The 13,123-nt window shown below is 37.5% G+C and overlaps 1 protein-coding gene across 2 annotated transcripts in view; it reads right to left on the bottom strand.

The window, feature by feature from the left end:
- The window catches only part of LARS2 (leucyl-tRNA synthetase 2, mitochondrial), an 83,392-nt gene that overhangs the window by 12,366 nt on the left and 57,903 nt on the right, over positions 1-13,123 (bottom strand). For both annotated transcript variants that reach the window (XM_040079668.2, XM_040079660.2), the window contains 5 exons: positions 7,610-7,713; positions 6,259-6,441; positions 3,508-3,677; positions 2,440-2,517; positions 316-427 (listed from right to left, as the gene is read on the bottom strand). In XM_040079668.2, the coding sequence (XP_039935602.1) occupies positions 316-427; positions 2,440-2,517; positions 3,508-3,677; positions 6,259-6,441; positions 7,610-7,713 (647 nt within the window). The remainder of the gene's footprint in view (positions 1-315; positions 428-2,439; positions 2,518-3,507; positions 3,678-6,258; positions 6,442-7,609; positions 7,714-13,123) is intronic.

Here is a 13,123-nt window from a genome sequence, read left to right on the forward strand (position 1 = left end):
TTCCGTCCTGGTGTTCAGCTCTTAATAATGCCATCCATATTCAGGAGCAGTTAGCAGCTGACACATGAATTCCTCATGCAAGTCTTGTCTTGAATTTTTCAGCTATCTCCCTTTCTCTGCCTAGTTTCAAGGAAAAAGAAAGGCAAAAAAAAAAAAGATGTGGGGATGACACAAGGTTCAAGTTTGTTTAACAATTATGACAGAAGGTGACAAGCTAGATAAAGAATTCAGAGGTGACACATGTACTGAGTTACAGATATTTCTGCAAATTTCTTGTCCTTTTGCCTAGAACACCTATATGGAGTTTATAAATACCTTTCCACATCTCTGATGCAATGTGGGGAGCCATAGGTGCAACCATAATGCAGAGTGAAGCCAAAGCATCTTCAAACTCTGTGCTGTGGAGAACAAGCGGCCGAGGAGCTTGCTGAGCGAAAAAGCAAGGAAAAGGAAACAAACTATTAACATTTGGGGCCGGGGGGGGAAGTAGTTTAATTCAGAAGAAAATGCAGTAATAAAACCTAAAATCAATGTCTATGCTAAGGAGAGTGTAATTTCACAACAAATTGGAAACTTACGAAAATGGAGAATTAAGATCACAACTCTTGGTCATGGAGTGCTCTCTAACACTTAGAAGCTAATCCTAAAGTGGCTGATGAAGACCCTTGGGGATCTGCTCTGGCACAGAGCTCTGAGCACACATTCATGTGGACGAGAGTGGCCCTCAAAATCATTTTGAGTGCTGCCTTTTCTTGAAGTGCAATCTTAGGCAAAACCAGAGCTATCTGAGAAGAGGTGAAGCACTTGCATATGACAGTCAAACTGTGCTGAATGCAACATAGATTTTGTTGGGACAAGGTTCGATTGTACAGGATCATAGAGTGGCTTCAGTAAAGCTGAGATTAGTGACAAAGTGAGGTTTTAGAGCTGAAGGAAGCCTTGGGAATGAAAAGCACAGCAAAATCTTTTACAGTTTTATGTTCTCATTTTAGTAAAGTGTCTGGCTTCTTTATACAGAAAATGTTCAATTTCTGCAAAAGGTAACTTGACTGACAAAATTTGAACTTAATTTCCCCATTCAACTTAACTTACAGAAAACATAAAAGACACCGCACTAGAAGTAATCAGATGAACATTTTCTTTCTTTACCTGTGTAAGAGATTACACCCCATTGAAAATTCATCTGCTGCATTCATTTTGTAATCTATCTCTCTAGTGAAACAGCACATAAAATGTCAATACGTGTGAGCTTATGAGAATTATTTGATGTGATGAACACCCATTCTCATCCACTAGAAAATTGTCTGAAACCAGTGATCTGCTTGACCACAAATATTGTCAGAGGGATCTTATCACTTATAGTGCAACCTATATTTGAGTAAGTTTTAGCAACTACTACGCACTTTCAATGCTTAATCCTTGCCCACTGCTCCACTTCCCCCTTTTAACTGGGAGCAAAAGAGGAAGTGTCAGCATGCTATGTGGAAACTTATTCTTCAAAGATACTGCACTGTTGTCTTTGCTCAAGAAATATATCAGTGTTCAAGTATCTGGTTGTCTGAAGGACACTGAGTTGTTTTTTTTTTTAACATTCATTCTACCATCCACTAGCCCCAGATGCCTATGAGTCATTGAGTTGGAGATAAAGAACTGTGTGTTACCTTCCCAACACTATACAGGATGCCAGACTTAAGTTGTCTCAGTACAGCACCTGTGCACAACCTACTTAACTTTTTGTTACGTTCCTTGATTTTGCCAATAAGCACCTCGGAATCCATAAGGTATAAAATGGTATTTCAATAAAGAAGCTAGAACTTTCAAAATTATATTTAATTTCTGGTCTATATCAGGTTACCGTTATATGCCTGAAGGATTGCTCAATCAGATCTAAGAGCAGTAATGAAAGTAATGATAGTAGTTTATTATATTTCATCTATCACCACTGTCTGATAAAAAACATAATCTAAATTAAATATCTTAAAACTTAAGTTCAGCAGTGTAAGCTGCCTTTGAGGACTGACTGTGTGTGATTCTCCTTGCAAAGAATAACCCTTTTAAAATCAGAATGTTTGGTAATTCTATAATGTACTACTATACCTAGCTACCTATGCAACACAGCTAAAATCAAGAGAACAAAGAACAGAACTAAACAAAACACATCCTCTTCAAATTACAGGATGCAGACATAAACATCAGAATCTGGTGGATCTAGTATCATCAAGCTCCTCCTGCAAAACTGTTTATATTTCAGGGCTACAGTGATACTAGAACATGCTGCTTTTGAATGGAGTAACTCAACAAGGCTCTTAGTAATACTGTTTATGAAGTTGATGACATACAGAAAGCTGGACCTGTAGTTCAGGCAGCTCTTGCTTTATAGAAAGACTGACAGAAGCAGTGTCTGAGAGAAAAATACCTTCATTAATATCACATACTTACATGGAGTACATTTGTGAGGCTCATCAACCGGGAAATAGCGGCATTGAACAAGTGATCCTTTGTGAAGTACTCGGTTACCTTGTATTAAAAGCAAAGGTCTGTCATTAATTACTTATAATTCTCAAATTTGGAATACTGGGCTTTTAAATGAAAAACAATTACTGATAATCAATTTCAATTTGTGAAATATGTGCATCCTACCTCTTAAGTGAAAATCACTTTGGTATACAAACACATCATATGTGCAATCACATGTGCAGGGAAGAAAATAAAAATCATACAAAAATTTAACTGATTAGTTTCCCTTCTGCTTCCGGATTTAAAAAGCTTCAATCAATGCTATGAAAAATGTGCATTAGTCACCCTTTATTTCTGCTAATAAAATATCTTCCCTTTGCCCCTACAAGAGGCCTTCTGTCTTGTAAATCCATTTATACTGGTGAAAACTTGATTACAAGATTAGAATGGTAAGTCTGTTAAATGATCTGGAATATCCCTCACAGCAGGGTTTAAAATGGCAAAAGTTTTTATCCACAGAAAATGATTTGAAGTTAATTTTGCAGGTATTTCTGTTTCCTTCTGAGTTTTGGATAATTGAATTGATACTAATCACAGCAGGAGACAACACATAACAAGAGATGAACAACCACATCAGTATTTTTTTCAAGGCCATGCTAATATATTTTCTCCAGTGCCTTTTTTCATTCTATATGAAACAGCAGGTATGAAAATGAGGTACAAAGCAAACAGACCAAAGCTTTTGTTAAGGTAACCTACAAAACTCACCTATGGTTTTGTTACTTGAAATGGAGTTACTCGAATCCCAGATTGATAGAACTTTAATGTCATAACATTTCATTCCTTAAATGTGGCATACATCCTCTAAATAAGTTCTGTCCCACAAGACTTGTAGGTAGATAAAATTATTTACATAGAGAATAGTTCACTTAAAAAAATTAGCTACTCATCTGGGGAAAAAGCTTTTGGCTCTGTAAGTCAGACACATAGTTTTAGCATAAGAAGCAACTTATTTAGTCATTTAGGAACTATGTAAGTGTTTCTTTTAACCTCAGAAATCACCAGATTCTTCTGTTCCCAGATCTTTCTGGCTTCAGCCTTCTCTTTCTTATTCAGAAGCTCAGGATTGGGCATGGTTTCCGAAGTCCTTGCTTCAATAAGTTTGGTTACGAGTGCCCAGAGGCGCATCTGCCATCTCTGAACGCCGGGCATGGCATCAGCTGAGATTTATGAAAGATTTCAGAAACAAATGTCAGTTCCGAGTAAAGAAAAGCGGGATCAGAACAATGGAGTTAAACGTTCTTTTGGAGTTAAACCTCTCTATTTTAAATGAAAGATATCAATGCAATTAAAAATGTCTTTACAAGTAATGCTGAGTTGCTTTAATGGAAAAAAATCAGTAAGATAAAAGTATTTTTCTGCAATGATTTTAAAACAGATATATATATATATATATATATAGCAAGAATACAGCATAGAATATTTACTAAAATCTGTAAAATAACCCAATGTTATGTCAACACTAGAATGCTCATCTTCTGTGTTAATCACTCCACAAAGGAGTTGTATGTGCTCTCATTTTTTGAACTCATGGCAGAATGTGAACATATACACAAGTATGCATACATGTATTTTTTCAAACAGAGAAGTTTCTTTTCAAATTTGATTTTAGCAAGTACGTATACTTTTGTTGCTAGAGATGCTCTTGTGCTAATGTGTATAGGCTCTGACTCTTGGTACCCTCTCTTGACACAGCTTAGTTTGGGGTGGGGAGACTATGTAGCTGTTGACCTTGACCCTGAAGCATCAGTCCTATTCCACGGCTGCTCACACCACAGGAGAGAATGATGCAAAGCCCTGCCTTGACGTCCATCGCTGAAAGGAAAAGGAATCTAGTCTGAAGGGCAATCATCCAAAGGCTATCACATCCAGTAGAGAGAAGGATCATGAGAGCTGAGAACCACTACTAACTGTTCTCTGAATGAAAAAATTTCCTGTCATGGCGTTGCGTGGCAAAGTTTTGGTAGGGAGGTCTACAAGGATGGCTTCTCTGGGAAGTTCTAGGAGCTTCCCCCATGTCTGACAGAACCAGTTGAGCCCAGGAAAATGGGAGAAATAAGGAGAAGGTGTAAATTTGGTTTTACTTCTCATTACTCTCATTTTAATTAGTAATACATTAAATTAATTTCTCAGTCTAGTCTGTTTTGTCCACGATGGCAAATGCTGAGTGATCTCCTTGCCCTTACCTCAACACACAAGCCTTTTGTTGTATGTTTTTCCTCCTGTTCAACTGAAAAGCAAGGAGTGGCAGAGCAGCTTGGTGGGCACCTGACATCCAGCCCAAGGTCAAACCCAACGCAACCTGCTCAATTTCTTTAATATAAGCATTCCTAATTTTGTTACCATTAAAACATTCAGAACAAAGCATAATAATAGATGCTTTTCACCTAACTTTTTATTTTCTTCTCCCATGGAAATATCTTTAGGTTGCTAGAATCTCCTTTTGTTCACATTTTTCAACACTTTTAACATGAGATGATGCCAAAATCTTCCTTTGTATTTCTCAAGTGATAAACAGGTTGGCTTGAATGACTAAATGCATTTTTGCTAGCATTATAACTGCATGTGCTTAGCTTTCTTACAAAATGTTTAACCACCAAGCTCTCGTATACTTTGCAACTAAGATTTGGTACACACTATCCTCACAGTAATTTAATTATTCCATTTTCAAGATCAGAAAATACAGTAAAAAGATGGTGCATCAGCAAATTAGGTGCCTCAGAGAGAACTGTGTACCTTGTGTTTGGGATGCAGTTGTTAAGGCTTGATTCTAAGTGATTAATTTTTTTAAGAGACCTTTTCAAATGCCTAGCTGTCTACTGTTGTGATTCAGTGGTGACAAAAAGCCAGCTGAGAACTCATAAAGCCCAATCTTCCGGTACATGCAACAGGGTAATAATACATAAAGGAACACAAGCGAATATAAAGTGTGACAGACACAACTGAAATAAAGTTTAGTGTAGGCTGAACTATGTGGCAAGAACTTAACATGTGAAAGAACGAAGAAATACACTTTTTGAAACCAGGAATGGAGTGATTTATTAAAGCCTTATGCAACAGGAAGGTGAATGTAAATGAATGCATAAGACTACATTAAAATGTATGAGCTACAGAAGATAAAAGAAATTAAGACCTGTCAGTATGAGGAATTGCATGATTGGAGTAAATAAGTGCATAGGAGGGTAATTCTTAACTTATTCAAGAAGTAAGCTCATAAAAATGTCACATCTAGAAATATTAATTACTAGGAACTCAGATTATCTTCTAATGAGATTCTTCTGAAAACTATTTCATAGTCCAGTTTACAAAAGCCATTGCATGTGTGTTAATAAATGGAAATAACAAAATGTTGCAAAGTTGTATCTGTGATCTGATATGATTAGAAAAAACAGATTATAAAGAAAAATAATTTTCAGTTAATCAGTCATTGCTAATTAAAAAAAGATAATGAGGTCCAAGTTTTCAGAAGAAAATACAACTTAAGAAGTAGCTTTCATATGTGCTTTTAGCTTATAAGAGGTAATAATCTTTCAAGTTTGCCTCTTAGTGACAGCTTTGTGACCCTCTCTCCTTTAAAAGAAACAAGCAATAAAACCTCTTTATGATACCTTTTTGATTAATTTTTTCCAAAACTTGGGCATCAAGAACTGTATTAATTTTGTGTTTAAAATATAATACTTGAGAAAAAAAAAAAAACAACAAACCCACAACAAAACAAACTACAGAAATAAACTGACTTACTTTTAGCATCCCACAAAATGTCTTGTTCTGGAGGAGCAGCGAACAGAATGTAAAGACGCAGGGTGTCAATGCCATATTCTTTCACTATTTCCTCAGGGTCTATTCCATTGTGCTTAGATTTGCTCATTTTTTCCCAAGCAACTTGGAGCTTCTCACCAGTTTTTAAGTGAACTGGTTCACTTCCTAAATATCAAGACATTCAAAAACTACTGAAACAAATTTTGCTCACTTGTTACAGCAATTAATTTTGTTCCCTAAGCATGAGAAGAAACAACTATTGCTAGTGTGCTTTTTTTTTTTCCAAAATAACTTGAAGAGGAATACCACCCATTCCAAACACTCTTTTCCCTCCCAAATTTTTCCTGTGTTAATGTTTTTAACACCAGTAATAACCTAAAGCTCCCACCACATCAGGACAAAATGTCTCCTACCATTTGGAAGCTGTATTTGGCATGTATCTTAAGTGCTGCCTTGACAGCTCCTGATATTTAAGCTTTTTTATAACCATGACATTTAAAACTGCCTACATAGGTGTACTGACTTGATACAATTCTGACCTGTACTTGGCTTTTGTAAATACCAGATTTGTAGGTTCCAGCTGCAGTAAGTTATCCTGAAAAGAGTGTGTTTTCTTTTGCATGAATTTCGAGACAGGCTGGGGCAATTACACTGGAAAAGGTGCAACTGAATAAAACCCTCTGCTAAAAACCCCCAGTCTTTTCTATAAGAAAATAGGGTAGCAGAGAGTGCCAAAACTTAAGACAGTGGATTGGTTGGTTGATTTTTAAGTGTCTTACAGGGTTTGCATCCAGTGAAATCAAGGATGTATGAGAGGAATGCTTAAGAGAGACAAATATGACCAAACCATTTTTGTTGCCACAGGTGCCATAGCAATGACTGATTCAGCTTATGCAGCGAAGGCTCTGCAAAGAACTTGAAAATGAGCACTTTTTCTTACAAGTTTTACATTCCTAAAATCTACTAAATACACCTGCACCTGTGTTAGTTTTGCTGTAATATTTTTGTAGGTTGTCTGTTTGCTGGGACGGGACTAACTGGCTCCATTCAGCAGGCTGCTGAGCACTGTCTTAACAAAACTGACTTTTGATCTTTTGGACTACGCTGGAGCCAAAGTAACACAGCACTGTTTCTGTGTTTGGATGCAATCAAAAGCTGCTGCATTAGTAGAACCTCTGTGTACTCAGCAGTACATGTGAATTTGAAACTCACAGTTGCTCTCCAGTTTAAATATTAGAAGGATTAATTTTCTCGTCCAAATTTTCCCAGCACTGAAGCAGTCCCTGGCTTTAGGGACACACCTATGCTGATTTTCCCATGCAGTTTCTCTTACCAGTGAGATCAACCTCCTCTCTCTTCAAACACTGGCCTGTTGTTGCTAGTCTGAATGTCTGATTCTTGATAAGACCTTGAACCAAGAGCTTATGGAAAGGTTCCCTAAGGATGCAAGGAAAAAGAAATTTCGCTGTTGAAAAAAGCTGCCAGAAGCATACTTTATGATAAGCCTCAGGTGTTGAGCCAATCAGGCACAATTTTTTAATGAAACAATATTTCAAGTTGACTATAGATAAATAGTTGTCACTTTAGAAAGAGTATTTTGTTCATTGATTCATGGTGGTTGGCTGGCAAGCCTTAAGTACTTATTTGCATTCTGCTCACATTCTCGTACCCTGATTTAGTACTAAGTTATTCTAACATCGCTTTTCAAATTAGCATATGGATAATACACAGAAGTTTCTTGGCCAACAGTGCAATTTCCCTAACTTCAAGCTAAATCTCTTCTGTAAAAGCATTCAAGTACCTGTCCTCAATGTCATACAAATATTTAGTTCTACCTTCTCCTCTGAGGAGCACAGGATTTTTGTTGTTGCACATTTCTTTCTATAAACAGATAAGACAGTTTCTCTAACATAAGCACCCACATGCCTTGTCCCTTTGCAGAACTAGCCAGGAAGGCCTGGCTGTATGGAAAAGTACACTAGAAAAAGGGCAGTGCTGTAAAGTTCATATCTCAGTGCATCAATTTTTTAGCACTTAACTTTTCTAGCAAAATTTACATCAGGGAGAGTAAACTCCCATGAAATGAGTATATGACAGGGCTAAAAAGAGCCTTGAAAGGCAGTAGTGCACTCAGCAAGAAATAAACTCTAAGTAAACACTGCTCTGGTTGACACACTACTGTGGCCCCCTCCTTTAATGATCTCGCATTTCTAATGCATTGAGTCACATGTCTGTCACTGTTTTCACAAAAAAAAAAAAAAAAAAAAAAAAAGGCAACAAAATTAATCTCTAAAGCTTTTGAGCTTTTGGTTCCCACTCAGTAGAACAGGAAAGTAAGGCTGTTCTAACACAGCTTTAAGAACAGGAGGGGCCAGGGAAGGAGGTATGGAGCCAGTCCCAGAAAGCATATACAGTCTGGAAGCCTCCTCATGGGACTCTCCAACACAGGGACATCAGTGACCATCATTTTGGAGGACATGATCATCAGCACTGGTTAAAACTGACTTGCACCTCCTAACGCTGACATATGTGTGCAACATTAAACAATATGAATTTTCTGTGCTTTTACCTAATGAAACCACAAACGTGTACAAAACAACTTATGCAGAAAGGATGCATTATTCCTATTAACTTTTTTTTTTAAAGCCAGAGTATACCTATCTAAAAAAGAAGTAGTAAAACCAGACTTCCACATTTTATTTCATGTGTGCAAAAGTCATAATCCAAAACATGACTCACTGTTAAGGAATTAATATTTTACATTATTAAGAAATATAAATTACATGACAATTTATCTCATGATTTAAAACACAATAATTTAATAATACAATTAAAGTATTATTAAATTATATAACAATTAGGCATGTTTCTACCATATTAAAGCAGTTCTCTTCCAAGTACTAGTCCTTAAACACTTTTGATGACTCTGAAGTAAGAAGATACTTGAAAACACAACTATAAACTGGGAGAGAAAGTGACAGGCTTCATATTTTATCTTCAACATGTTCAAGTTTGAACATGAGTTTCCTTCCTTGCATATTTTGTATACTTCTAAATATTGTGCAAGTACTGGCACATATTGATGTATCACTCAGTCACAAAGAAGTATGAGTCTCTGCCACGCCACCTGGTTTTATCAACAATGTTAAGTAAGAGCAGCAACTCAAGCATCTCTATAAATATTTTGTAGAAAATACTTCAGAAGTTGACTGAAAAATCTTGTTGTTTAGAAGTAAAGGAACTTAAGGGAATGAGAACTGAAGTTACATTTTGACAGTAAACCCATGAAAAACCATTTAAAAAATAGGAGGTAAAAATCGTCTAAAATACCAAAAAATTGTTACAAATTATCCAAGCGAATTAGAAGGTAAAAACTGGGAACAAAAACTTTGTACCCCTATCAACAACAATGGTGGAAAAATGCTTCAGGATGTAACAGTTTGCTACACATTTCTTCTGTCTCTACAAACTAGAGACATTACACCACAGGAAAAAAAAAATTCCCTCCCTATCATTCAGTACTTCAGTCTGTTTAAGATCTCAAACAGTTATTAAAATAGCTACACTTCCTGCTATCTAAAGTAAAGCTAATGAGGTAGCCAGATCATCCAAACCAGATAGGACTCTCCACTGGAAGTGATTTTTCAAGGAACACTTATTTTTAATGACAAAGAGTTAGTTCAGATCATATGCCAAGTTACTAAAAACTGAATGCAGGAACAAGCATTTCTTATTTTTGTTTATGCTGACAGAGGCTACAAAAATGCAATACAAAATACATTACCAAGTATGGGGAAAAAAACCCCCAACCATGTGTTCCTAGTGGAAGACTGCAGGAGTATGGAGACATGCCCAGAATGAGAAAGCCAGAGCTCGTCTGCTAAACACAGGGCTCTAAACCAAATTGAGGCCTGCACTGAATGCACAGTGGTTTAGGCAGTGTTGTGGTGGCTCCATCTCATGTTCACATGCAGAGTTACACTTGAATTCATGTTAAAACTGCACACCTCAAACATTCCCTTTCAAAGGCAGGGATGCACTTCTTGGCTGGGTAAAGGAACTGCCAGGGGCTGCAGCACAGCAGGGATGATGCAAGTCTGATATAAATAATACTAAATACTGCAGCACCTGGTCATGGCATCATAAATACCTCCTGATCCAAAACACCAAGAAAAACGAAATTAAGCCATTTTCAGACACACTGACATTTCTGGCACAGAAGAGGTGTCTGGAGTTCCTTTGAATGCTTGGTCATGTTTCATATTGTAGGTATAATGGAATGGGATAGGCCCTCACTTGCCTGTGAAGTTTCTTTGTGCTCATGCTGGAGCATCGGCACTGAGACCTTGACCATATAACAGCTTTTGATCATGTTGCATGTCCCACCTGCAAAGTGTGCCTGGCACCTCTGAGAAGGATCAGCTGTGCTAGCCATGAAGACTGTAATCCATCTTTTCCTTTCTCTAATGTTCATATACAGGTTCATCTCTATGAGAGACCAATCTCTCTGTACAGGACTATGCAACGATGGTAGGACCAAGCGTGACAGCGATCACGAATTCCTGCTCAGTGCCATATTCTCATGCTCTTTGCTTTGCTCTGTGCAGGGTGAGCAGCAGGACTTTCAATCCTAGTACAAATTACCTGACTGGAAGAACTCTGTGGAGCCTGCTACAGTGATAAAATAGTGAATCCAGAAGAAGGGATAGCCCTAGCAAGGCAGCTCAGTGCATGTACTTGCACCCTGCACCTCTAGAAAGGCTGAGAGAGCCCAAGTGCTGTGCCCTGGAGTGAAGGCAAGACCAGGTCAGTCACTACCAGCTGAGTCCAGGGAGCTGTGAAACCTGCTGTTAGATACAGCTGTGCAACCTTATGGAGGTGACTGAAGGATGTGGAAGCTGATAATTTTAGGCAAAAAACCCCCCAAAAAACAACAAAACAAAACAATACTGAATGTTCAAGATTCCACACAGTTAACAGCTGAGTGCTTTTGCTTAAAATCAGCACTAGTGATAAGGTCCTAAATGAATGCAGAGAAGCTCCAGCATTATTTCTTCACGGAATAAGCTATTTCTGTCACATACATATCATCTTTTATTCTGTAACTCAGCTATGACTTCTCAGCCTTCTTACTCAGCAGATTCACCCTCTATCAGAGTCAAATCTGCTGACTTAACGGCAACAATAAACTTTTTTTATTGCTTTATAATCCTTCAGAGAGAAATGTGCTAGATTCAATTTCCAATTATTCATCAGACAGAACTGATTACTGAAGTCTAGGGCAGAACCAAATTCTGTGTAACTTGTACTTGCACAGCTGAGCAGGTGTAACCAAGAGTGTCAGCACATGCCTGGCATGGTGGATTCAGCTGGAACAGAGGAGGAATTTTCTGGCCCCAGCTGCCTACCTGGCCCTGCTCCCAGCAGTGGTCACAGCTGGGAGGGCTTGCTGCCTTGTGAATTTTTTATAGAACCAATGCATTTTACAGACCAGACTGCTAGAACAAATTGACATCAATTTGGGCTTAATCTGATAGCACATGTATGAATACCCAGAGGGTACCACTTATTCTGCCTTGTCATTACTGAGAAATCGAGCAGCATTTTTTTCCCACTGTCTCCAGTCCAATGCATTAAAAAATAAAAGACCAATGCCTCATCTTTAGGGGTTATTTAAGCTATATTGACACCTTTACAATTTTAAATACCTACAAACACTGCATTTTCAATGAGGGTACGTGTGTCTGTAAATGCCTATTTCATACACGTTGCCTATAACATTTCTGTAATAATCATTACACCGTATTTGGAAAGATTGCTTTGAAAATCCAAACTACAGGAATTTTAATTTCTGTTTTCAACTGCATTACTATATTAATAACCATTAGTACATAATTAAAGACTACCCAGAAATATTTCAATGGGTTTGAAAGAGGATAGGAGCTAAAAAATGAAATTTTCCATAAAGAAAACATACCAAAATGAAAAACTACTACAGATAAGTAAGGGAATCATAAACATTTTTAAGGATGCTAGATGACACTAAACGGTGGCAGCCCTCGTTAACTGATACGTAACAATTTTATTTATTTAATCAGCGGAAAAGACCTACGCTACTAGAGAAAGATTGAAAATGCACAAGAGGGCAGTGTTTTTTAACATTTTAGCATTTTCCCTCAGAGCTGTGAGCTTTGACATCATGACTTCGAGCTTCCTAACGATAAGCCTGTTGTTTCTAATTACACTTCTCAGATCTTTCAGATCAGCCCTTGAGCAGTTCAAACAGAAGACTGAGCAAAAGTGGCTTCTGATTAACACTAAAACATTTTTAAATACATGGTAATATTTATAAAGAAGTTATGATTTCCATAATAAACCAAAATCCTAATTTGACTTCATGGCTTCAAAGCAGCTAATTCTTTACCTTGCATAGAGCTAAAGCAAGTGAACAATTTTGTGCATGATGATGAATTTGTTACAGTCATCTTGCAGTCTGGGCACATATGTAAGCAGTTCATACACCCAGCCCTCAGGGCAATGCTGTAACAGATCTTCACAAGTGCAACAGTTCTTGAGATTGTATATGGTGCCAAAGGAATTCTTCGCAGTCTCGCAAACTGCTTCTACAGAAAGCAATTTTTTTCTGCCGTTGTCACTAGACGTAGTCAGTGCTTCTTATAGACTTTTTTTCATTGAAGGTGGAGGTTTTTTCTGCAATTTACCATATTTAGATGAGGCTACACTAAACAGCTTTTGTGCTACTGCTCTGTCACACCAGAGTGTGAACAAAACACATTCCAAAGTAATGCAGCTATACAGAGTCAAAGAGTCCTTAGAATAGTGCAGG

Source organism: Hirundo rustica, chromosome 1, assembly GCF_015227805.2.
Source record: "Hirundo rustica isolate bHirRus1 chromosome 1, bHirRus1.pri.v3, whole genome shotgun sequence".
NCBI classification, from domain to species: Eukaryota; Metazoa; Chordata; class Aves; order Passeriformes; family Hirundinidae; genus Hirundo; species Hirundo rustica.